A 25,221-nucleotide genomic window follows, 5' to 3' on the forward strand; every position below is an offset into this window, starting at 1 on the left:
AAGATTTCATATCCGTAAGCATAAGCGCTGAAAAGGCTTCTATAGTCCTTTCATCAGCAGGAGCCAACCCAGATTGTACTGTACCCGAACTACTCCTCTTCTGGAAACAGGCAAGTGAAAGTTGTTCCTTTACACTGAGCTCAGAAATACCTACGCTAGCACTAACCCATCACAAAGCATACATTTATCAGCATGTATTGCTACATTATACTCATAATACAGAACAAACTACAACTGTCATTCAGGACTACCGAAAGAATCATTGGTGCCCTCCATCCAGGACCTGTATCACATCCCAGACACAACCTGTTCCAACTTCTCTACCCTGGGTGGCGCCACAGAACTCTGTATGCCAGCCCAACCAGACACATCACTCTGATGAACTCGTTTTTGAGGTCATCATCCGCTGTCAATATATATCCTGCTCCCGTTATAATGCAGTACTGATGCGTTGATGATGTATTGATGTGTGGCAGTTATTCGCTTCCCTGATCAAGTCCTAATCATTCCCCAACAGTTTTACATTTAAAAGAAAAATAAGCAGTTTAGTTTCCATTTCAAACTAATTTCCAATCAAATTTCTAAATATTTATCATTTAATTGTATTTATTTATTCATAGAGTTCATCACCATGAGCCATTTCTCTTATATGCCAAAATATAAACAGCAACAAGGAAAACTGTTGCACAGTGGCCTTATGTGGCATAACTATCTGCTAGTGTCCAGATACACAACAGCACATGACACACAGAGAGTTACATAAACTAAATAGACTGCAAACCGAATTAAACTGCACCTGACTCATGCCTTACGCAGCCCACAGTTGTCTGCCATTACACAGCCCATACGCAATGCAGTTTAAATGGCAGTTGCCGAGAGGCATGCATAACTTGCACTAATGCCTGAAAAAAACTCTGTGACCTCCCCATTAAATACTGATAGATAACCTGGTGGAATGTCCTCTCATTTATTATTACAAAATGTATTTTTGTAGTTTAAGATACAGGGGGAAATATCTATCATATAAAGAAAAATAGCATTTAGAAAATGAAAATTCAAGAGGCTTCTTTCCTATGTGGTGTCAGATGGGCCTGGCAAGTGGACATACATTCTCAGTGGGTGGATGACCTCTGACAAGGTCCGAGGTGGAGGACTGCCTCTGTTGTGTCTATGAAATATCAGTCTTAACACGTATCTGTGTGAGCATGACAAACCTTTGATGGGTCAGTGTTTGACAGAATAACATTACCAAAATTCCAAGCAGGCAAAGACAGACCCGCATCAGCACCAGATCACTGTTCAACTTCTAGTTGTTGTTGTTGTTGTTGTTGTTGATGCAGTTTAATCAAGACATACAACACAATACAATCGTGGTCTTTCTGCAGAGTCTGTTCATACCCGAGTTCATACAGCGATGACATGGTCACTCTTAATGGCTGTTCCTCTCGATCTTTCGCGGGAATTCCCCACGTGTTGCTTCATGTGAGGAAACGTTGAAATATGACAATAAAAGGCCCACGCCCTCACATGTTGCATTCAAAAACAGAGAGGCGACCGCCGCAGTTTGGTCTGTAGCCACTAATTTGTTTAGATAAACCCCAATTAACTTTCCCCTCGCTTCTAATGTGGAAATGTTTTGACGACGCGGGGACGACCCACTCTGTCTGAAGGGGGGGGGGGGGTCGTTGCATCGCTGCTGATGTCACCGGCGACTTGCGTGGTGCAATACACGTGTACCCACGAAGGCGTTGTGAGTATCTACTCACACGCGATTAATGTCAAGTGTTTGCTTGCGTGTTACCGGGAAGCGGAGTGTTCAACGGTTAAACTGCCGACGGTTGTCGTCACCACCTCGGACGAACTAGTGGTTCAGTCCGCCGAGAGAGCGCTTCCTGTGGCTCCTCCCCCTCGCCGGGACCGCCGCGACGCGCAGCAGCGACCGTATGATGTCCGCGCGCCCGCCGAGGCGAAGGGGAACCGACGCGTCCGCTCCGAGGGAATAACCGTCCGCGTGAACTCGGTGAAAGGTGAGTTTCACTGTAACAACAAACAAACAAAAAGTGGCGCTCTAAATAAATAGTTGACGGCACGTTTGTTCCGCGAGGCCCCTTGGTCGTTTAACGACGTCAAAATAACGGTCACGAAGCAGCCGGACCAGAGCCCTCGGAGGAGGAGGAGGGGGCTGTGTTCTGCTAGCTTAACTTGTTGTTAGCCGGTTCAACGGTAAACAGGCGAGCAGGTTATATGTCCATATAGGCTACGTGTATGTACTTATCAGTTTGAATTAGGGACGTGTACAGCCTCCGAGCTGCTCACAGCCCAAGAGGCATTCAACAGGCCGTAAGGCGTTCGACCTGCGGACCAGCGGAGATGTACAGTGGCGGAGGGGAACTACAGTATGTGAGCGAAGAGCCCGCTGCTGCCACCGGAGCCACCTGTGAGTGTGCACTACTATGAGTTACACACGACGCGTGTTATGCTGTCGCGACACTACTCTCTTCGATCGCGTGCTGTGAAAGGAAAATGAAACCCAGTCGAGTGCAGTTGAAGAACTCCCTGAAGCGGTGAGGTGCATCGACGTTGCCCTCTGCTCGCAGCTGTTTGTAGGACGGATGCCTTTCATCAGCATCTGTGCCATGACTCGATATTAATGGCAACATTTCTTTCTCTAAATACACTTTTGGTAGACGTCTTGTCCTTCTCAGAGTTGCCTGGGGGTTATTCCCCCCACAAAGAACACTCAGGCAGTTTTTTGTTTATGTATTTGATAGAATAGGAAACACTTCCATCTTCAATAGAAACATCATACCAATGCACTTAGGAGCGTTGAAGGTGCAGCAGACTTTGCAGTGTGTTGGCGCAGTGCAAGACTGGTTGACCTATTCAAGCTGCAGTTATCTCTCGTGGTCACGTAACATTGACATCGCTTGACTAAAAGGAGGTTTTAAAAGAATGATCTAGATTGACACTCAGCAGAGTGCATACTCTGCCAAGGCCGAACAATCCTACGCACCTAACGCTTGTCTAGTTCTGAAAGTACTAACACAAGAGATGAAATGAAGTGGTCTAATAATCTCCAGGCTTGATTTGCATAAAACATATTTAAATAAAGTGCGGGGGAGAAATGTTTGATCTACCCCTTAATCCACATCCACACCAAAATTGAATGGGTTCGATCCCTCTACCAGGTCTGGTGGAAATTGGCCCAGTCGTTTTTGCGTAATACTGCTAACAACTAAATCATCAAACAGACAGATGTTTGAAGGAGCACCCTGGTAACTGAATGGTTAGAGCACACGCCATCTGACGGCAGCATCCACATATCTCCCATCTGGTTTCCTGTCTGCCTTCTCATCATTATGTCCCTCTTTAATAAAGGGGAAAAATACCCCAAAATAAAATAAATCTTTGAAAAATGGATGTTGCTGTACCAAAAATGAATGAACCTCAAAAATACCCAGCAACCCCCAACTGACACTACCAAAAATGTTTATCTGAAAGTGTGACCTAATTAGCAAAGAAGAACTTGGAGGTTGTACATGCTCACGTTATTTATCCAAGTGTTCTCCTCATTGGTTGTTTTTCTCCAGACGCACAATGGACGAAAAGGAACAGTTTGTGAACATTGATCTGAACGATGACAATATCTGCAGTGTCTGCAAGCTGGAGACGGAAACAGGGACCTTATCGTTCTGCCATGTTTGCTTTGAACTCAGCATTGAAGGTAAGAAACGAGCTGGGGTGAAAAGCAAACAAAGTAGTGTGGAAGGAAAAAAATTAGCCCTTCCCCTTTATTTTTAATCAGAGTGTGATCTTGCCATGCTTTTTGACATATACACACATTCCACATACTCACTGAAGTCTGTCTGGTGGTATTTTAAAGTGAAACCCTTCAATGACAGCAGTATAGAGGCAGCCTTGTGTGAAAAGATCAGCACTAGTATCGGGATCGCACAGTAAATCCCGTTAGCAAAAACATCTAGATTCTTTTTGATCATCAGTTCCCATCATGGTTAATATGCACTCTCACCAGGAGCCGTGAAAGAGCCCGAGCGCCTTTCAGATTTTTGTGGATGTCTCATTCAACTCTTGGCCACAAACAGTTCTTTTATCCTCTCCAGTAACAACGCAAAAGATGCATGTGCAGGGTCCTGTAGGACCAAAGGCCTCGCTAAAGCAGGCCGCTGTGAATCGACCGTTTGATGTTCCACTCGAACTCAAGAACATGCGTTTGAAGTTTTTTATCTCCTAATTAATGGGTGGCCTATTTGAAGAAGAATGGGAAATCAGAAGGGATTAGATATGCCTCTTATTCAGCACTTGTCTCATAGATACACAAAGGCTTTTTTCTGCAATGGAGAAGTGTGTGTGCGTGTGTGTGTGTGTACATGCACACACACAGTATGATTGTGTATAGCTCGTCATATAAGCCGACTAAGAGGTCCCCGGGGTGTATAGCATTCTGTTGACAGCAGGGAAAAATGCATATGCATGACAGATTCATAGGTCTTATTCTGTAATGGTTTGAGGGAACTGAGTGTGGGGGTATTGCTTAATCACTCTGTTCATTGTGAACTGTAAAAAATTGTGTTCAGCCATACTCTCAGACAAGCATTGTTAGAGTAGTGCTTAACTTTGAATTGTATTAGTGCTTGCAATCTAATTAATCCTCATTAAACAAAAGAAAATCTAAATGTGCAGCCAGGGTTTACTGGCTTGTACATAAAGGCATATTAAAAACCTAAATATAACTTTCTGCATGTTAAAAACAAACAGTGTCAGTAAAGGATTGATCTGTATAACAATGTAACATGTTTTACAATTTATTTTAAACTTGTTTACACATTGCTTCTGCCAGCAGCTGGATGCTGCATATACTGTTGCAGGATGGAAAGCTATTAAAGGTTTTCAGGGTCACCCTTACATTTTCCCTGTTTCTATATTTTCCTAATCCGACATAAGGGTCACTGGGTGTCTTAAAATAATAATATAATATAATATATATTAAAAAAAAAAAATATATATATATATATATATATATAAAAATAATAACACATTTTTTGAGGAATATGTCAATGTGCAATATAGGCAGGAGTTGCTTCTCTGGCTGGACTCGGGTGTCGTTGCTTGCTCCGTTTTGATATTTCAGCCGGGATGCTTTGTTCAGGGAGGAATGTCAGCTAGTAGTCCCTTTGCGCAAGTGTGTCCCCAAAGCTTTTCATTGTTCAGATAAAACTGAGGTAGCGGGGAGGTCTTGTGCTTCTCGGGGTACAGGTTTTGATGTATCCTATGTGACAATAAAGTGACTGTTATGTAACTGTTGGGTCTGGGGGAGAAGAGAGGGTGGGGGGGTGCAGACATCTGTATCTGATCCAGCTGCATGATGAAACGTGTGCCTGCTGACTGCTCATGCAGACTTAATAGCTGCAATACTCATTCATCCTGTGCCATCCTCCATTAAAGGAGAAGAGAACAACTCCAACCACCACACATGCAGACTACTACAAATATGTTCAAGGAATGATAGTGATCTCCTGTTGCACACTCAAACAGTGTCTTTCTGTACTAAATCATATCATGCTCTCTCAAGGGTGAATTCATCCTCCTGAATATTCATGCATTTTTTGCTCTATGTTGGTTTTGAATATTTATTAGAAGCAATGGAGAATCACGTCTCGCTTTTTAAGCCAGGAGAATATTTTGCGATGCAAGAATCCTACATAAAGACCTTCTGTTTTTACTCCTGTCTGCATGATCTGAATTCAAACTAAGAAGAAAAATTGTCAGAACAGTGAGGGAAATATGTTATCACACCAAATAGATGCTCCACACCAGTCCGAATGACTGACAACTCAAAATAACACAGAACACACACTTTGAGTAAAAGACTGCAAACATTTGTTCACATGTTAAAATGTAAATCATACCACAATCAAAGAATTTGCATGTTGTAAATATATTTACCCTGCATGTTGGCAGAACATTATTAGGATATAGAAAAGTTACATTGCCTGATTGTGGCATATTCAGTGTGCGCAGAGTATGCATCAGCTCTCCGATTTCAATTTCCACCAAATGATACTGTGTAAATGAGCCACCATATGATTGGAAATTAAGTGTCTGTATAATGTTAGATTGTATTCAAACCATCTCCTGTGTGAGCTGTGATGTGACAGGCAGTAAGTGAACCTGGAAACCCGGGGGAGGAACTGTAGCACAACAACACAACAACATTCTTCACCCACATTGTCTGCCTTTTCCGTGTTTCTGATCAAATCAGCGTCCAGATTATTTGCAGGTTTTGTTGTGCGTTTTCACTGCAACAGATAATGAGTGTAACCTCGAGCTGACTTTATTGCCGAACCACATATTAACACATCAAGTTATTTCTCTTCGTCCACACAACACACAGACCGTCCGGTAAAACTAGTTCCTGTTTCTGACCTTTCAGTATAGGAATATTCTGCAGTATATTGAACATATTGTAAAATTCTTTTCATCTGGAAGTGAAAAAAAATTTGTGTTTAGCGTATTTTCCCTGTCTTTTCTTGCGAGTTTTCGTGACAGAATGTACTTTGGAGACATTTCTCCTGGTTAAAATCAAAGGAGTGCCTCTTTAAAGTCTAAAACTTTTTTTAATTGATTTTGAACAGAGGTCAGAAGTGTTGCCTTGTCTCAGCAGAATATAGGCCCATTATTAGTAATCTGCTTCTACTTACAGATTCATTTCCACCCACAAACCTCACCAAGCTCTGACATGGGGATGTTCAAACTTGTCCATGTCGGCTGCTAACACACACACAGCATTCACAGCTGAGGTTAGGTTTTTACTGTACACGTCAACTGAAGCACAATTAAGCTCCACTAATAATACAAACGATTCGCCATTTTAAAATGTAACACGTGCGTGGAGCAAGATGTTCATGTTGACAGGGTGCAAATTTTTTTAGCACCAAGATTTCAGCCCACAACACCACCTGTTTTAGAAGTAGCTGTAATGGCTGTCTGTGTTGAAAGTGTCGAGCACAGATCGAAGCAGGGTGAACGTTCAGGATGTGCAGCCTTTGTTGTGACCCCAAGTGGTTGTTTCCTCAGGAAACGGCTTTGGCCTGTGTATGTGCTGGTTCCAGCAAGCACCAAATAGAATTGTAATAACTGCCTAACTGGGGATTTCTTACATTCATTCACCTTTCTTTCTTTTTTTTATCACAACTTGTGGTTGTTGTCAAATTTCTTGGGAAGTGATGTCACTGTTTTAAGCTCAAGGAATCTGTGCATTTATGGTCCACAGATTCTTGATCATGTCTTCTTAATGACTGCTCAGAGAAACCTGACACCAAACCTAACCTTTAAACTGCTTGTGATACCAAAGAGTATGTGTAATGGTTCTGTAAAGTAGCCAAGAGAACTTGACCTCCCATCTAGCCAAAGCTTGCAGCTACAGTAGCAGTCGCAGTCCAGAAATTGCTTAGCTGTTGTGTATATTCATGTGATTCAAATGAGAATTGGTAGTTTGTTTGCAATCACACATACAATACCCAATGTGCAAAAGTCATATTAAAGGAATACATGACCCCACAAATTAAATTAGGTCATTATCTATTTATACACATCTTTCAAAACACCAATAAAGTTTGTGTGGCAACAGAAACATACAGTAAACTAGCTGGCACAGTTCGGTTTTTAGCTCCTGATAGGCTCTCTTTGAAGTATTCAACCCACCAAAAATGACCTATCATTAATAATATTCATCAATTTTCATCCGACTTTATTGTTTGGATGTGGTTGCTCAGTGCAGAATAGTTGAAACCAAGAAAGGCTATCGCTAATGAACTGGCCTCATTGGATGTGACAAGCTCTACTTTGTAAACACTTGAGAGATATGAGACTAGTGAGAAAGTGTTGTGACCTCCGACCTCTCAAACAGACATTTTTTCTTTATTGGAACTTTGGTCATCTAAGGCTGACAAGACATCTGCTGAGCAGCACGGTTCAGCAAAAGCTCTGTACCGCTCCTATATCTGATTACGTATCGCAGACAGAATTTTTGCTGAGGCTTGATAATATATAGAGCTGTGCTGGGATGGAAAAAAACAGAAAATTCCTACTACAAGAGCCTGGAACGATGCAGTTGCTGCTGATTGTGGTTGTTGCCCTACGGGGTCTATTGTAGTCATCTCCTGTAAACGGCCTGCTCATTGTTGTTGAACTCTCCACCATGGCATGTATAGGGAGGCCCAATTATGTTGCAGCTGCATGACTGAACTCAGTTAGGGTACAAAGATTTTCTGAACCTACTATATGGTCTCCTTTTCCCACCCAGAATTCAGTGTAGTAATTATTCATTTATAATGGGAAGCTTCTGTGAATCTATCATTGGCTTGAATAAATAGCCTCTTTTTCAAAGTTCACAGTCTTCATTCGCCTGGCATATATACATAAATTCTCTCCTGGGATTTATTTTATTTTTTGTCTACCGCCTCGAAATAATTGGCTTTTTCACCAGAGGTTTGTGAAATTCTAATCTAACTGAAATACTATCACTGAATGTGATATCTAGCCAATGTCAGAAACTGCTCTTTCTATGACAGAGTCCGACAGCAGCCACAGCAGAGGAGAGACGTGTATGTCTTACAGTATCAGTTTTCCATACCATACCATGCATACCTGCCCCGGAGGATGCACCAGGGAGTGAAAGTGTGACTTGTGTGACTTACAAATGAATGTTTGCTTACAGTAATGTTGAAATACTGTCGTTCTACCCTGAAAAAGGTGTCGCTGATTGTGTTGTATAATCATTATCTAACTGGCGCAGCCTTAAAAGAGGCTTTATTCTGCTAAATTTAATAATTCATATTGATGATGAAGCTGTGTTTCTACAGGGTTTTCCTTCACACTTGCAGAGCTGTACATTTAGCTGTACAAGTATTTCATTTTTTTCAAGGTTAAGCTTTTTCAAAAATGTCTGGGATGATTATGCTTATATTCTATGAAAGACGGCTGTCATTGTAATTAGATGTATTAATTATGTTTTGACAGGATTAGCCTGATTTAGTCTGTCATTATACAATGATTGCCTTTTTTGAACTAATTCAGGAAATCAAATTAGACAATGGAAAATTAGAGTGTAAATATACACAATGAATGAGATACTACATGTATATTGTATATCTGAGAGGAGATTGCTGCCTTTTGTTGTCTGAATTTCCATACTTTCTGTGGTGTTACAGGAATCTCTTTGTAAGCCTCTTGATCCAGTTGCTCATTCCTCTCACAAATAACTCAAAACATGTTTCAGCTTTGAGCTTTGTGGAGGGTCTTTGGTGGTCAACAGAATGTTTTTAATTGAATTGTCACTGAGTTGATCATGTGAGCTCTATGTTGGCGTCCACGTTGGCCTGTGCAGCTGCTGAAAACACATTCTTTGAAGCTTTATCGTGCAGTTTTTTTTTGTTTTTGTTTTTCAAGTCGTCAAGTCAAATTTATTGTAAATTCCTGCAATATTGTTCCCGACATACAGAGGAATTGAATTCAGAGTCCAGAGCTCTTTGGGGCAAAGGGGAGGGGACGGAGGCAGGGGAGGGTGTTGAGGTTCCTGACAGCCTGGTGAATGAAACTGTTTGCCAGTCTGGTGGAACAGGCTCCTAGACTCCTAGGTACCTTCTCCCAGATGGCAGGAGGCTGAAGAGGCTGTGTGATGGGTGGCTAGGGTCACCCACAATGCTGGTTGCTTTGCAGGTGAGGCGGGTTTCGTAGGTTTCCAGGAATGAGGGGAGTGGGACCCCAATGTCCTGCTGCCTTCACTATGCGCTGCAGGGTCTTGCGGTTGGAGGAGGCGCAGCTCCCGTACCACACAGTGATGCAGCTGGCCAGGATACTATCTATGGTACCCCGATAAAAGGAGCACATGATGGGTTGGGGGTCTCTTGCTCTCTTCAGTTCCCTTCAGCTCCGTTGGACACCTTACCACTGATGACCTCTGTCCCACTTGTCCCAGTGGTGACATCTCTCAACTTTCAGCTCCTCTGAAGTGCGTGCGTGCGTGCGTGCGTGCGTGCGTGCGTGCGTGCATGCGCGTGTTTTATGTCCTGGAAACATGTATTAGGGCCACGGACACAGTTTAAAACTGGCAACAACATAACTTAGTCTGCAGAGAGGGGTTAAATTAGGCAAAAATTATAGGACTAGATTGAACAGAGGGATGTCTTGTCTCTACAGCCTGAGGATTTTCATGGTGTCATGTTGGGAGTTTTCTGTATTACTTTACTATTGATAATTATCCAGACGAAAGTCATCAATGTGTCTTTGACTTTTGTTGCTCCTCCACTGGTTAGAAAACGTTTCTGTGCCCAAATTCTCATCCTTACCTTGTGACCCTAACAATTACACACCTTGTTAAGATCTCAGTCCACCTCAAATATGAAATATTACTCAATTTGTCTGGAAACCGTAGTCAAAGGTGATCCTGCTAAGGATCTTTGCACATCAGGAGTATCATATCTCATTTCAGGTCATCTGGGTGACTTGCTTTCCGTTTTCTCCCAGGAATATATTTTACATTTCTCTGTCAGAGCTCAGCTTGTGTCTGTGCTGTGTCGCTTCATGACAGACTGACTTCTGCTCCGTGACTCCCTCCTCACAAATGAACAGGCAGAAACAAGCTCACTGGTCGTCAGTGTTCCTGTGCTTAATGTCTCTCGCTGAGACTGCTGAACAATGTGTATTCACCACCAGTGAATAGTGTGTGTGTGTGCCTGCACTTGCGTATGTGTGCAGCTATGAAAGGCAGTAGTGCTAAGCTGCTTAGCTGGAGTGAGGTCTTTGGCTGGCAGTGCGCTGCCCTGGTTGTGGGCCAATGATTTTCCTGCTAGGCAAGTGGTAACCAGTGTGTTTTTGTGGGGGTCTAAAGATGGAAACTGATCGGATTATAAAACGACAGTTTGATAGACAAAAAGCTCCTGCGGTTATTAGTGAAGCATTTCATCGGCCATTCGTTAGGCAGTATGCACTCACAGAAATGTAGCAAAGAAAATGTCATACAGCAAGTTTGTACCAAAAACTGCTTTTACTCTTCATTCTTTCTCATGACATGTCAGGTCAGTTTAAGCTGAAAAAAATGAATTTGCCTGAAAGGGCTTTACAATCTGTTCAACATACAACACCTCTATTCCAACACCCCAAATAAGATAAAGGAAACACCCTTTAGCACGTTTGTTAAAGTGATGATTTTAGGAAGTACTGCTTGTAGCAGTAGCTGTCCTATTTAAAACTGTGTTTTAATAGTACAGAGCTGTGTACTGCAGCTGTTAGTTTCCTTACCAGTAAATGTTTTAAATTGGCTTTCCTCTTGTCTATTTTATGTGGTTTTGAAAAGTTTCTACATTTTATATTATATGAACAAATTATATTACTATTTTGTCATAAATTCAGTCTAGAAATGACTCTACCTTTTCTGTTTGTGACTGTTGAAAATGAATCAGATTGCAACAAAGAGAGTAATTTAGTATTCGAGTATTTGCTGTATGTTTGAGGGCCTTTCAGCCACAGGTTGTCAGTTACTGACTCGTGTGTGGGTGTTTAAAACTAAAACCTTAAGAATGCTTTGCAGCCCACACAATTATGAGGCTCTGTGTATGTGTGTCTGTACTGTGGTCTGGTGCTGGGGATGACACGCAGACCCCACCTCTTTCTAAAGGGCAGAAAGAGCCATGTGCGGTAAACCTACCTAAGTGACTAATCTCCTCACCTCAGGTTCCAACTCATACGTCTCTCTGCTGAGAAATGTCGGCGGTGAGAAGCACACTATCACATTAATACCTTTGCAGCACACTCTCACCTATTCTGTTATCCGTCATAGTTTTCACTCATGTCTATTCCACCATCAGTTTATTGCTCTCCGGCCCATTTTACTCCGGCCTAATTTTGTTTTCATATTGGTCCACTTTATCTGTTTTTTTCTTTCTCTTCAAGCTAAATTGGCTTCAGTGTGACTTGTTTTGACTTGATCCAGGAAGTATTACCTCTCTTCTTTACAGCGGCACTTCCAAGGAATGGCGTCATAATTATATAACATCGACCCATATACTCAAGTTCTTTTTACAGTTACCTTTTGTTAATGAAAGGAACTACATTGTTTTGTTTTTGAGACCAAGGTTCATCCTTTGTTGAGACAGCATACTTAAATTTTGTGTGTGAGTTAACATAGGAAAAACAATGAGATCAAGTGGGGAAAACATTTTATACATTTTTTGTAATATAAATATGTTGAGAAATAATAAATTTAGAATAAATCGTAAATGGACTATATTTTGATGGTGCTTTTCTAGACTTATTGACCACTCAAAGTGCTTTACAGGACATGTTCCATTCACCCATTCACACACTGTCAGAAGATTTAGGGTTAAGAGTCTTGCCCACGGACAAGGAGAAGCTGAGATCGAACCAGCAATCTTCGGGCTAGTGCACGACCGATTCCACCTCCTGAGCCGCGGCCGGATTAAGATACCCAGTGTTTCTCCTACAATTGAATTGGGGGTCGCCCTGCCCCTCCAACGGGAGCCCCCCCTAACGAGCCTTAACCCTAACAGCCCCCCCAAACCAGTAAACCCAGGGGAAACACTGATATCTCACGGATACACCTTCTTCCTTTCTGTGCTTCATGTGTTTGCATTGAGACTGGGTTGATCTATTATCTTTCATATTTCAACACGACTTGCTAATCCACTGCTAAGCAGCTTTCCCAGAGAGATTGCGATAAGTCAATCTGCCAGTTTTAGCTAGCTTCCATACTAGTTTACATTTAGTTTTTGTGGCAAGTTCAGTTGGGTTCGGTTTTACTTTATGTACTTTGTATGGCTTAGAATCCTTGATCTTTGAGTTCACTGTATGTTTGCTCTCATAACTTTGACCTACCTACTGACTCACTGCTTTTTGTCTGTGTGAATGCAGGTGTCTCCTCTGCAACCTTGTTGCATTCAAAGTCCTTGCGTGGCCACAGAGACTGCTTTGAGAAATGTCATCTCATTGCCAACCAGAAGCTGTCACGTTCCACGGTCTCCCGAAGTTCCTACGAGGGCATGAAGCTGGCCCTCAGCCAGAAACTGAACCGCATCATCCAGTACGCCCAGAACAAAGACTCTGTCTCTTCCAATGGCCTCGGCAGACGGGGGACCAAGCTTCTTTGTTACAGCCAGCAGAGTGACCGCAATCTGCTGCCCCAGTCAGATGCCCAGGTGCCCCGCTACACGCCCCACTGGGACATGGGCAAAGCAACAGGACTGCCTGATTACGCCATGGGGATGTTGGAGTGCCACACAGTGGAGGACCTCGGGCTGCTGCAGGAGTCACAATCTGACGTTTGGCCCTGTGACAGCAGGAGAGGACTGCACGGGCGGAACCAGCCATCAGGAGGGGGACAGACGCATCACAGACACCAGGGTCACAGCAGAGATGAATGTAAGCACATTTTAATTGAAATGTCCATACCACCCAGCTATCAGGTTGCTCCTGAATTATTTTTTTTACCTCCAACTTTAGTAACTTTTCTTTGATAAATGCATGATCGTAGCACTGGTAGAAGGGTTTTATTCATCTTCGGAAGTAGGGATAATGTAGACAGTACGTCAACAGAAATGGATAACAACACTCGTCGTCTGTGTTACCCTGTTTGATCTCTGCTCTCCAGAGATTTCTAAAACCTCAGAGCACTTGTTCATTAAAAAATCAGCAGAAAAAAACAGTTACACAACACCAGGAGATACATTTTACTTCATCTTCCTCTTTGCTCTGGAAAAATGTTAATTTTCCTGTAACCTCCATATCCTTCCTTGGCTTTCTCATGCCTCGTCACTTAAAGCTGCTTATGACGACAGCTCCTGCAGGAATGTGAGACAGCCTTCTTAACTGCTCTAATTCAAATTCTGTGCTTCTAAAATAAAAGATGACAGGCATTTCACAGGTTTACCTTTTGCATTTATTTGTGTGTATGTCTGTAACCTCTCCAGCACTCACTCCTCTAAATATCTTAAACCTGCAAATGTGACGTTTGATGATTATGTACTCACTTCAGGTGTCCTATTGCTTTGTTAATGGCTGGTTAGTATCGGTTGCAGACGGTGAAGACACTGTTCTGCAGCTCAGAGCCCTCTGCAGCACCTCAGCGTGATAACACATTCCTTTCGATATTGCTCAAATTATTTCTGTATGCAGTTATTTTTAAAAGATCATGAACAAATTAAGGAATTAGTCATCATGGTACAGAGGTTGTACCATATTATTCAGTTTGAGACAAGTCACTCAAGTTGACTGACCCCCTTATATTGTTAGATTTCTAAGCTAACTGGGGGCTTAATGACACACTGACATGATACAGTCTATACCTCTCATACCTTTTTTTCTTCTTTCAGTGACTAAAATGAGTGTGGACGAGCTCCATCAGCTAAATACCCAGCTACTTATGCAGATTCAAAGTAAGTTTACTGGCACGCAACACACAAATTAGAAAAAAGTGTGTTTGTCATGTTCAATCTGTAACTCATCTCTATTAAATACCCACATGAAATTGTTGGTGTCCTCAGAGAAAGGTTGCATTAGAGTGTTTTAACTCAACGCAAAGCCAAGTCTGAGTGGGAGAACATCGGACTCAGTAAAGCTGGGACTAATACACACAGCAAGGCTTCTCTAGTCAACACTGTTGACTAGAGAAGTGTGCACTGTGTAGTGTTGCTCACTACCTGTCTGCTGACTCCATCAGTCATCAGTCAGGCCTATTGTCTGCCACATGGTACTTATTTACTTATGCATTTTAGTATTTAGTAAAGCTGCGCTTTACTATTTGTCACGTTACTCTAAACTCTTTTGTCCCAGTCATGTAGAATGATGACGCTGGCTTTCCAGTGATTTAATTGGTCGGTAGTTGGACTGGTGACTGGTTTTGATCTCTTATCTGGAGCTTTACCTGCTCCGGAGCAGGTTAGCGTTATGGCTACCATCCTGGTTTACCCCAGTTAGAAGAGAACCAGCATCGGAGGATGGAAAACCCAGAGTTAAACCTGAAGTTACCTTGATAATCGCAAATCCTGCTTCGCAGTACAGGCCTCAGATCGGTGTCTGGTGGGTGCATGATTTTTTTGGTCTTGCATCATTCTTATTCTGCCTTCAGATGTCAGTTTCACATATTTTTGTATCTTTACTCAGAAATGATGAGGAGGGGGCTGCACGGTGGTGTAGTGGTTTGCGCTGTCACCTCACAAAAACCAACCAGGGCCTTTCTGTGTGGAGTTTGCATGTTCTCCCCGTGTATGTGTGGGTTCTCTTCGATTCCTCCCACTGTCCGAAGACATGAAGATTGGGGTTAGGGTTCATTGGAGACTCTAAGTTGACCATAAGTGTGAATGTGAAAGCGAAATGTTGTGTGTCTCTGTATGTTGGCCCTGTGATAGGCTTTCAGCTGGGATTGGCTCCAGCCCCCCCGGCCCTTAATGGATAAAGCGGTATAGATAATGGATGATGAGGAAGTTATTTCTCATCCTAAATAATTTAGGAAGGATGTTGGGTGACTGTGGTAGAGTAGTGGTAGTAGATAGAGAGGGTTGTCCACTAAACAGAAAGTCTGTTCGATCCCCTGCTCCTCCAGTCCACGTGCTGAAGTTTCTTTGGACAAACCCTTACAGCTGTGCAGGCAGTATGTGATTGATGTGCAACAGAAAAAGCCCTGTGTATTATAGCGCTGTATAAATGTGTGTGAATGGGTGAATGTGACTTGTACTGTAAAGAGCTTTGGGTGATCGATAAGACTACGAAAGCGCTATATAAATACAGTCCTTTTACACACTCCCTTGAGTGTTTCATCCACAGTACTTAACTACTAATGGAAGTGTTTCCACGTCCATAAACTTGTATAAATGAGGGTTTCTCTGCTGCAGAACTCTCCTTGATTATAACTGTCATTTGTCTTTCTTTTTTGGGGGTGGGTATGTTCTGGTTCTTCCATGCTGTCTTTGCCCTGTGCTCCTTCCTAATCTCTAATATTGATTTTCCTTGTCTTGTTTGTTTCCCCATTTGTCAAGCTGCGATTAAGTTGACCTTGTGAGTGAATGAAACTGCTGATTCCAATTTTCTGTCTTTCTCTCTCGCGCACTCTTCGCAGAGGTCTTCGAGGAGCTGACGGTGACCGTGCAGGAGAAAGACTCGTTGGCATCAGAGCTGCACGTGCGTCACATTGCCATCGAGCAGCTCTTTAAGAACTGTGCCAAGCTGCCCTGGCTGCACATTAGCCGAGCAGGGGTCAAGGCCAGCAGCAGCAGCAGCAGCAGCAGCAGCAGCAACAGCAGCGGCAGCCCCGTGGAGTGAGCTGCAAATCGTGGGAGTTGTGTCTCTGCTGCTGGGAGGAAACACTTCAGCTTGCTGGCTGGATAGAGGCTGAAAATGCCTTTATGAACACTCAGTGACTTCTGTGACACTGTGGTTACACTGAGCTGATTGATTGAGGGCAGGGTTGAGATGGACTCTGTTCATGTGCTTGTAGTGATGATACAAGAATAAATGGTGGGGTGCCGTTTAAAACAAGTCGCTGGTCTGACGTTTGACCAGATCATCAACCAACCCAAGTACCTTGGAGACATGTTGATACCAGGTGGGGCTCAAATGTTCCGGCTCCAGTACATGATAACCACATGTCCTTACATGGTCTTTAATGAATTACTTTTAATGTTATCTTCATGCGGACTAAAATATGTTGTCTATATACTTTTAAACAGATACGTTCTGTTGGTTTGATTGACTTTTATTTAGTTTGCTGTCAACCATTTCTGTTTTCATTTCACTTCATTCTTTTTAGATACTTTTTAAAAGTTTTTTTTTAATGAATATTCAAATATGGGTTTTAACACTGTAACACTCCTTCATAGGTTATCTGGTGGTTTTCTGTTGAAAGAAGTTCACCAGTCAGAAGTGAGTTAAATTTTTTCATGGGCAAGGCATGGGCAAATACTCGATGCACATGAGGTGGATTTGTGGTTTCCACCATATTCATACCATCGGGCACTGCCTGCACTTGTGTTTAATTACTGAGCTTATGTGAAGCGCTTAAAAAAAATCATGATATTGCACCCTGAAAAGTTGATGTTGGCAGTTGGATGTTTTATAAATCCGTTGGATTTAACAGCAGTTGACTTTATCGGCTGGATAAAAAGCCAAAAAGATTGGCTGCTTTTCCTTAATACATAATACAAATATAGAAAACACTGAAAATTTGTGACACAAAATGTAAGCGACTGAAATCAAGTAGTAGTTTGGAAAAGAGCAGGAGTAAGTGCAAGACCCCACCCAACAGTAGCCCACGGCATCACTGCAACAAGACAAATCAGAGTGTGAAATGAACTCTATTAGCTGGGCAGGTTTCTGATTGTGTAGGTTATAAATATTTTGGGAGTGTCTATGAACTTACACTGGCTGGCCGCATGTAGAAATAACAGTTAATATGCCCTCTTCGCAGCTTAAAGATGAGCGATATTTTGTTTTGCGCTTTTGGGTTTGAATAACTATTACTGAGCTTTACTTGATATTTAGTAGAGAGCTGCTTGTTGTCCGCAGTATAGCTGTGAAGCACAAGTCCCATGTTCAGCTATACACTGAACAAGAGCTATTGGAAGATGAAACTATTAAGAGATAAACCCAGCTGCCAAACCAAAGTCTGTATTTGTTGTGATTTGCGTGTGAATTTTAAGCGTTTGACTTGGATCATGTTCACAGAGAAAAATGCAATACCAAACTGATTGAATATGTGGCTTAGTGTGTTTGTGTGTTTGGTTCTGTGTGCGTAATAACGAACCATAGGTTTTTACTCCAGGTGTTGATGTGGAAATGATTTGTTCTCAAGTACAAGTGTTTGCATTTTATGACTCAAATTATTTATCTTTTTATCACGTTCAGCGTTAACTTTTGTCGCCCTCCCTCCTGCATTGAAGAATGAGAGGCCGAGCTGATGTCACAGCAATACAGAAAGGACAGTTTGGCCTCCTGTGCCTCTGGAAGTCCCTTCTTTTTGAACAAAGGAGACACAGAAGGACGTGGGTATTAACAGGTATTAACTGCCTGCGGTTGTGATTGGTTAATTATTCAGGGATCCTATGCAAGAAAGAGACAAATAAATCAGAAGCCTTATCAAGTAGAAATGATCTAAAATAATATTGGTTACTGAGTTTTTCTCAGAAGAGGTCAGAGCTATGTGCAAATAAATTTGCTGGTTATAATCAGATGATATTTAGAAACACAGCATTGTCAGTGTATCTCTTTGCTCTCTCTTTGTAAGAGATTAAATGTATTTGACCCCTTTAGGGTTTCAAGTTAAAAGTTTTAGCTCCATTTTAAACTTCTGTCTTGGTTTTATTTTGTTGACTGTAGTTGGTGTGCTTGAGTGTTTGAGAGTATTCAGATTACTGGTCCTTGACGCAAATATCCAGTTGTGTGTTTTCTGTTAGTGCTTTAAATAAGAATGCTGTGTGGTTGTGTACTGTGGAAACATGCCTGGGCCTGTGCCTCTGCTCAGCAGCTGTCTGTGTTTGGTCTATTTTCTCACGATCTTTTACCGGAGATGTAGACATACCTGTTTTGTTTGTTGAACAAGGCTTTTTCATTTGTGTTGTGTGATGTTTTATATTCTATTTATTGTGTGTGTTCATGGACATTACACAGGCTGTGTGGTTTGTGCTTAAGCGACTTTGTATTTTTTGTAAAATATTCCAATAAATGAAAATATTTTTACTACATGCTCTGATATGCTGTTTGTTTGCCAATTATAGCCACTGCATGAAAACAAATGACAGTTACTGGTTTCACTTCATGGTTGCTTGGAAAAAAAAAAGATGGAAGATACAGAATTGCAGAATTACATTAGGAATTGCATATTTCACCATCACTTCATCTGATAATGACTCCAGGGTTGACATCTTGTTTTTTCAGATTTAGGAGATTTTGCTGGTTGCATTGTGCAGTAAATAGACTTTGAGTGCCCTCTTGTGGTCAAAAGGTGTTTACAAGTTCAACTACAAGTGCTCTTGTGGTTTTGTCATGTGGTAAACTCATGGATGTGGTAATGGTTATAATGACAGTAATAATAGAATGATAATCCATGGCTAAACGTCAGCCTATCCCAGCTGACATTGGGCAAGAGGCTGGGTACACCCTGGACAGACTGAAAGCCCATCACAGGACCAACATACAGATACAAACAGCCATTCACACTCACATTCACACCTATGGTCCATGAACCCTCTTCCAACCATCACTCTAAAGCTTGTAAATGATGACTATCTTGTGTTGCAGTCTAAAATTTGCCATTTTTTTTCTTTTTCATATTATGATAAAAGTACGACACATGGGTGCAACCATCATGTTCAAGCCATACAATCATCTTCAAACATAATGCAGGTATACAATTTGACAAAAAGAGATGACAAAAATAAAACTATGCATGTAACAAGGAAAATACAGAAGGCTTTGCAAGTTTCTACTTTTACTTTACTCTTTACGCATTGGTGAATTTATTTTTTTTTAATTTTTAAGAGGTCTATTTATCATTTACATCCTTAGAGTCATCATTCTTATGATAATGAATATAATCTATTTTTTCAAATGAATTGTTGAACCAAGTCTGACATATTCCATTTGTAACAAAAATAATTTCATACATAGGCATTCATAAATAAGCCGACTAAATAGTTTTGTTTTTTTTATTGCAAAAACCACAATGTCTATGTTTTTTAAAAAAAATTTCCAAACATGCCATGTCCATGCATTAATTTCAGATAACCAGAAGGTATTGTACGAAGACAAAAAATTCCATAATGATAATATTTCTTCCTAATACATTTTCTCTTTCTGTATAACTTAATAAAAGTCAGTTTTAAAGCGGTGGTTGTACAACTGTCCTCTCTCTCTCTTCTCTCCTCCTGTCTCTCCTCTCACCCTCCTTCTGCCCACCTCACCTCTCTTCCCCCTCTCTCTCCTCACCCCAACCGGTCGAGACAGATGTTTCTCCCACAACTGAGTCTGGTTCTGTTCAGAGATTTCTTCCTGTTCAAAGGGAGTATTTTCTCTCCAGAGTCGCCAAGTGCTTGCTCATTGTGGGACTATGTTGGTTTTGCCCTGTAATATTGTAATATTGACCTCACAATGTAAAGTGCCTTGAGACAATGTATGTTGTGATTTGGCGCTATACAAATAAAATCGAATTGAATATGAAATGTTAAACAGCAGTAACCATTGCAAACAAGTTGCGACATACAAAAAAACGAACATTCCTAACGATATGAGTGATGACAGTAGTATGACTCTCTCAGTGACGCGCGTGTAGCTCCACCAATCACTGTGCCGCATTGGTGGACTTGGAGCCAATGAGAACGATCTGTGGGCGGGGGTTGTGTGGCAGCGGGCGGGGTTACTGGAATCTCAAGGCTGCTTCTGTTCTGCCAACTGTTTCCCTCCCATCCATCATCCCTCGGCCACATGCTGGAGCGAGTCAACAGGTAGGTGAGTGGCGCTGCTCGCATCCTCGTGTCTTGCTGTTTTAGATATAATTCACATGGATGTACTTGTATCTCGATACGTCACAGTTTAGCACGGCGCGTGTTGAGGACATTCATGGGACCGTTACCGCGTTAGTTAGCAACATGCGGCGTTTGAGCTTCGACGTAGCGCGTTAGCTGTTCGGCTAATGCTAATAGCATCACATCCTCCCGGTGCACGCTACCGACGAGGTCGCTTTTGGTGTCGAAAGCCCATTACATTAAAGTACGTTTATATCGCATCACGCATAACATCTCGTTCGTGTCGTCAGCAGCACGAACTAGCTCACTAGCCCGTCGGAGTAAAGTGGTCTAATGTGGTGGAGCGAGATGAAGCGTGGATTACCGGAACTCGTGTCCCGCGCCCAGCCCGCCTTTCTGGGACGTTGACCGTTAACTGTCAACGGATCCAAACGAAAACCGAGCAGTGAAGTTGTATTTGAAAGTATTCAAAGTGTTGTCATTTCGCCTTTTTAAAAAACCCAAACAATTCTCAGCAGGCGTTTTGGTGATCTAACGTTATTGAAAAGGGACTCTCGATGAAGGGATAACAAAAGAGCACTGGCCGGTCTTCTTCTGACGCTGGTCAGGTGATCCAGGGTCTGACTGTAGAGGATGAGAATATACTAACTAAACCCTCTCTAGGAGTACAGTTCTCAGAGGTCAAGCAACGTGTGATGGCGATAAGATAAGATAAGATATGATAAGATAAGATAAGATATGCCTTCATTCATCCCGCAATGGGGAGATTTGGATATTACAGCAGCAAAGTGGACAGAAGAATATAGAAAGAAATTTACAATAGCAATATGTATAAAAAAATAGAACAGACAATGTAAAAAAGTATATAAATACTATATGCAGTAGCAATAGTTACACATATTGCACAGTTTGTTATTGCCCTTTAAGTATAGCAGTGAATTATTTTTTACATTGGTTGAGATAGTTCTCCTCAGAGACAAAGGGGATTGTTGTTACATAACAGGAAAGAGAAAATACCACCACGTGGTGCTTAGCGTTGCTGATTCTGGTGTCCCCAAGCAATTTATAGGCACGGCTAAGATATTCTTTTCCTTCTTCAAATGACAAAAACATTTGTTTGCTGCTGTGATTGAACCCAGATTAATTTCCTCTCCCAGAGACTGTCCACGTGTAGTTCGACACACGTGAAACATGAGGAGAGAAATTGCCGCCGTGGTGTTCTTCCTGAAGAGGCTCGTGAAGAAGGGGGGGAAGCTGGAACCGCACCAGGTGGAGCTGTTTGTCGAGAGGTTGGCGGTTGCCCTGCAGGAGAAGTTCAAGGGCCACTGGTACCCTGAGACCCCCAGCAAAGGACAGGCGTACAGGTGCCGCTCTCTTGTCTGTTGACATTTGTACTCATGGCTATTCAGGTGGATTCTCAGATATCCTTGGAGGCTGTTTTTTTTTTTTTTTTAAGTAATTTTTCTTTGCTTCGCAGGTGCATCAGAGTCAACAGGTTCCATAGGCAGGATCCAGAGCTCCTTCGGGCCTGCCGGGAGAGCGGCATTCAGCACAGTGACCTGGGACTGCCGCGTGAACTCACATTGTGGGCGGACCCTGGGGAGGTCTGTTGCAGGTGAGTTTGAGAGTGAATTTGCTGTATGTAATGCTTACATATGGTTTTATCATTCAGACATGAAACACTTAACAGGAATACTGTTGCCAGGGAATGTTTATTAGGGCCTGAGCACTGTGGTGCCATATTCGGCTAAAAGAATATCCCATACACTTCTAATTGCTTAATGGGCATTGTCATTTACCTTATGTAATTTTAGTGTAAATCAAATAAAGACTTAAAGTTTTTAACTTCAATCTTTTTGTTTAACCCATTTATTCAAGACTTTGAGTTTGGTTTTAAACATATTGCAGTACTATACTGTATGTTCTCCTAAAGAAGACATGAATTGTTGATGTTTTACCTACCCCTCTCCCATTATTAGGTATGGAGAACAAAATCCTTGCTTCTCAGTGGCCACTTTCCCCAGTGAAGAGGAAGATGGCAAAGATGTCGCAAAGAAGGTGACCAGCGCCTTGGAGAGGGTGACATCAGACTACCACTCAGGCTCTTCCTCCGACGAGGAGGGCACACGCACGTCCCCTCTTACCATTGACCACAGCCGCGGTGCTTACCAGGTATTGTATAATATCTTATTATTCCTATGACTCAGTTTCCAAGGTGGAACATGACTTACAGTCAGCTTTCATAAACTGTGAAGTGACTACGCTTTATGCAGTTGGAATCACACTGGTTGTGATATTGTGTGCAGATGAAATTCTATGTTTCCCTAATGTGTTTTCTCTTTTAAGGCGATGAACCCGACTGCTCCTTCTTGGCATCCCAAAAAAATGGTTCCTGGAAGCAGTCCCAACCATCCTCACCAGGTTTTCAGGCCTCGCAACAGAGCCCCCCACTCTTTGAGGCATAACCTGTGGTTCCCTCCTGGCTACAGAGGAGGGCCTGGATACTGGGACACAAACATGCTACACGGTTACAGTTAGGAATCATGGTGCATATTGTTCACACTGGACGTTAAAGCTGAAGACAACTTTAAGATAACTGACCAATTTTTAAAAAAAACATGAATTTTTTATAGAGTAGATAATGAACGTTTGGCTCTTTTTTGCACTTTAGACCATTTGTTAAAGTTTGTATGAATCACTTGTATTAAATTGGATATTGAAATTGGAATACTACACATATAATCTTGAAGTACTGTATTTTTACAATGGGAGATGTTAATGTATGCCACTTACTGCGGTCCTTTGTGATATGTTTTATTTATTCATAGTGTACAATCTTTAGAAGTATCGACTTAAAGTTTTATTAAACACAATTTCCAAGCATGATAATTTTGTTTGTGCATTTTAATGTCCTCTGGGTATCATGGTAATGTGTAAGGCTTTTTTTTTTGTTTCTCTAGAGAGGACTTGGTTCACCAGTTTAATAGATGTTGAGAGGGTTGATAAACTACAATGCAAGGAGGGTGCATTACCATTATCAGGGTTCCTACGCATTATGGAATTTGATTTAAGTAATTTCCAGGTCTGGATATTTTTTAGGTATGGAAAAATGTGTTTCCAGACTGAAGACTAAACACACTCTAGAACAGAATCCAAAGATTTTAGAAAACTAACGATAAATAGTTCCTATCAACCAGGCATTGTTTACATTATCATGGTGATAGTTAGTTACTTCCCTGTTGATGATAAAATACACATTTACCTAAAATTACGGAGTTTAATTATCAATCTTTTAATATGAGAATCAGTCCTAGAACAGGTAAAGTTTGAATTGGAAGTATCAATATTTCAAGATCAATCTGCACATCACATTCAACATTCTGGAGAAACTGACTTTCTGTGTATGAAGTGCAACAATAATTGCAGACAGTTGGATTTGAAATGATCAATTAACAATATTTACTGAATAAACATCTAGCTATTTGTAATCTGATGTCTAATATAGTCTGAAAAATCGACCGAGAAGGCAAGTCTGGAATTTTGAAATAAAAAATGTGTAGGAACCCTGCATTACTCGTTTCTGAGACCAGGGCTCATGTCTCTGAAATGAGTAAATGTCTCTGGCTGTATGAGCGAGGCAGAAGGAACTTGGGACTAATCGGACATTCTGGACATAAAACTGTTGTATGTCTGCAATTTCTTTCTAGTTTGATATATAGGTTCTGTCATACTTTCTGAAAAACAAAATGGATTAAATCAAAATAAATTACTAAATTCCTCAGGTCGTGATAGTTTGGTGTATAAATTGTAAAAGGCTAGAAACTGTTATCTGTTTAGAATTATAGGGAAAGTCATACAAGTCTGGGGGCCGCACTTCTGCCCCCCGTGAATAATCCCGGTTAATGTTCCGTGTTCCCACCGACAGGGGGCGTCGCGAGATGCTGTTTAGGCCAACGGAGTGTCACGTGACCGCCCCGGGGCGCGCTCCGCTGTGCACCTGCAGAGAGCCGGGGAGGAGGAGGAGCGGAGTTCGGATACATCGGTCGAGCCGTGCTGCCGCGTTTCACTCGAGTCTGCCACCGCAAGTTCCCAGACGAAGTTTCTCCTCCTCCCGAAGAAGTCGCGGATTAGCTGGAACAGCGATGGAGCTCTGGGCCGCCCGGTTCTGCTGTGCTCTGTTGGGCCTCTCCGCAGGTAAGTTCTCTGTCGCCGACGAGCTGCTTTTTCTCTTTTTCACTCAAATGTTTCTCTCTCTCTCTGTCTGTCTCCACCAAGACGGCAGCGAGTGGCAGCCTCGCGGTGGTCAGCGGCGAAACTCGCCCATGTTCTGTCGGTAGAGCCCCCGACAACTTTGGGTTCCACTCACACGCGTCGCTGCGGTCGAACAAAGACCACGTTCCAATCCACTTCTTTCAAAGAAACTGTCCGCCACGGAGCGACTGACCCAAGGTCAGCGCGCCGAGTGTGGGGCTAGCTCACCGGGACCGAGGTCCGCCTGATCCCGACGTCACAAACTAACATTTGAAGAGTTCAAAGTGCAGCGAAGGGAAGGTTAGTTGTCACAGAAAAACGGCTGTTTTAACAATAAGTTTTTGGGTTTTTTTGTAATATCAGAAAGAGAGCGCGAGGCGGAAAGAAGGCGAAGTGGAGGGGGTTGGCGGGAGATAGATGGAAG

The 25,221-nt window shown here is 42.2% G+C and overlaps 3 protein-coding genes across 5 annotated transcripts in view; all 3 read left to right on the plus strand.

The window, feature by feature from the left end:
* Nucleotides 1-1,896: 1,896 nt before the first annotated feature.
* On the plus strand, nt 1,897-18,767 carry c2h21orf91 (chromosome 2 C21orf91 homolog). The gene is made up of 5 exons (XM_035624355.2): nt 1,897-2,027; nt 3,591-3,724; nt 12,949-13,455; nt 14,406-14,468; nt 16,148-18,767. Exons 2-5 carry the CDS (start codon nt 3,598-3,600, stop codon nt 16,348-16,350), a joined length of 900 nt encoding a protein of 299 aa, XP_035480248.2. The 5' UTR covers nt 1,897-2,027; nt 3,591-3,597; the 3' UTR covers nt 16,351-18,767.
* Nucleotides 18,768-20,403: 1,636 nt separating this feature from the next.
* Nucleotides 20,404-23,432, plus strand: btg3 (B-cell translocation gene 3). 3 transcript variants are annotated; one of them, XM_035624358.1, is made up of 5 exons: nt 20,404-20,525; nt 21,704-21,910; nt 22,024-22,161; nt 22,526-22,718; nt 22,893-23,432. In XM_035624358.1, the coding sequence occupies exons 2-5, from the start codon at nt 21,738-21,740 to the stop codon at nt 23,082-23,084; spliced, it is 696 nt and encodes a 231-aa protein (XP_035480251.1). In that variant the 5' UTR covers nt 20,404-20,525; nt 21,704-21,737; the 3' UTR covers nt 23,085-23,432. The 3 variants fall into 3 exon arrangements, with proteins under 3 accessions (XP_035480251.1, XP_035480250.1, XP_047193421.1); XM_035624357.1 differs by having other exon boundaries at nt 20,416-20,529; XM_047337465.1 differs by lacking the exon at nt 20,404-20,525 and having other exon boundaries at nt 21,687-21,910.
* A 1,126-nt stretch (nt 23,433-24,558) lies between these two features.
* cxadr (CXADR Ig-like cell adhesion molecule) overlaps nt 24,559-25,221 on the plus strand; it is a 41,070-nt gene continuing 40,407 nt past the window's right edge. Inside the window, exon 1 of the mRNA XM_035624354.2 lies at nt 24,559-24,740. Coding sequence (XP_035480247.1) covers nt 24,689-24,740 — 52 coding nt within the window. The 5' untranslated portion in view covers nt 24,559-24,688. The remainder of the gene's footprint in view (nt 24,741-25,221) is intronic.

The sequence above is a fragment of the Scophthalmus maximus genome, chromosome 2 (genome assembly GCF_022379125.1).
Source record: "Scophthalmus maximus strain ysfricsl-2021 chromosome 2, ASM2237912v1, whole genome shotgun sequence".
Classification (NCBI taxonomy): Eukaryota; Metazoa; Chordata; class Actinopteri; order Pleuronectiformes; family Scophthalmidae; genus Scophthalmus; species Scophthalmus maximus.

Bases quoted from the DNA above. Each gene is read 5' to 3' on its own strand.
- c2h21orf91 (XM_035624355.2), top strand. From the start codon at position 3,598: ATGGACGAAAAGGAACAGTTTGTGAACATTGATCTGAACGATGACAAT. The intron at 3,725-12,948 runs GTAAGAAACGAG...GTGTGAATGCAG, and splicing joins CTTTGAACTCAGCATTGAAG to GTGTCTCCTCTGCAACCTTG. The intron at 14,469-16,147 runs GTAAGTTTACTG...CACTCTTCGCAG, and splicing joins GCTACTTATGCAGATTCAAA to AGGTCTTCGAGGAGCTGACG.
- btg3 (XM_035624358.1), top strand. From the start codon at position 21,738: ATGAGGAGAGAAATTGCCGCCGTGGTGTTCTTCCTGAAGAGGCTCGTG. The intron at 21,911-22,023 runs GTGCCGCTCTCT...TTTGCTTCGCAG, and splicing joins AGCAAAGGACAGGCGTACAG to GTGCATCAGAGTCAACAGGT. The intron at 22,162-22,525 runs GTGAGTTTGAGA...TCCCATTATTAG, and splicing joins CCTGGGGAGGTCTGTTGCAG to GTATGGAGAACAAAATCCTT.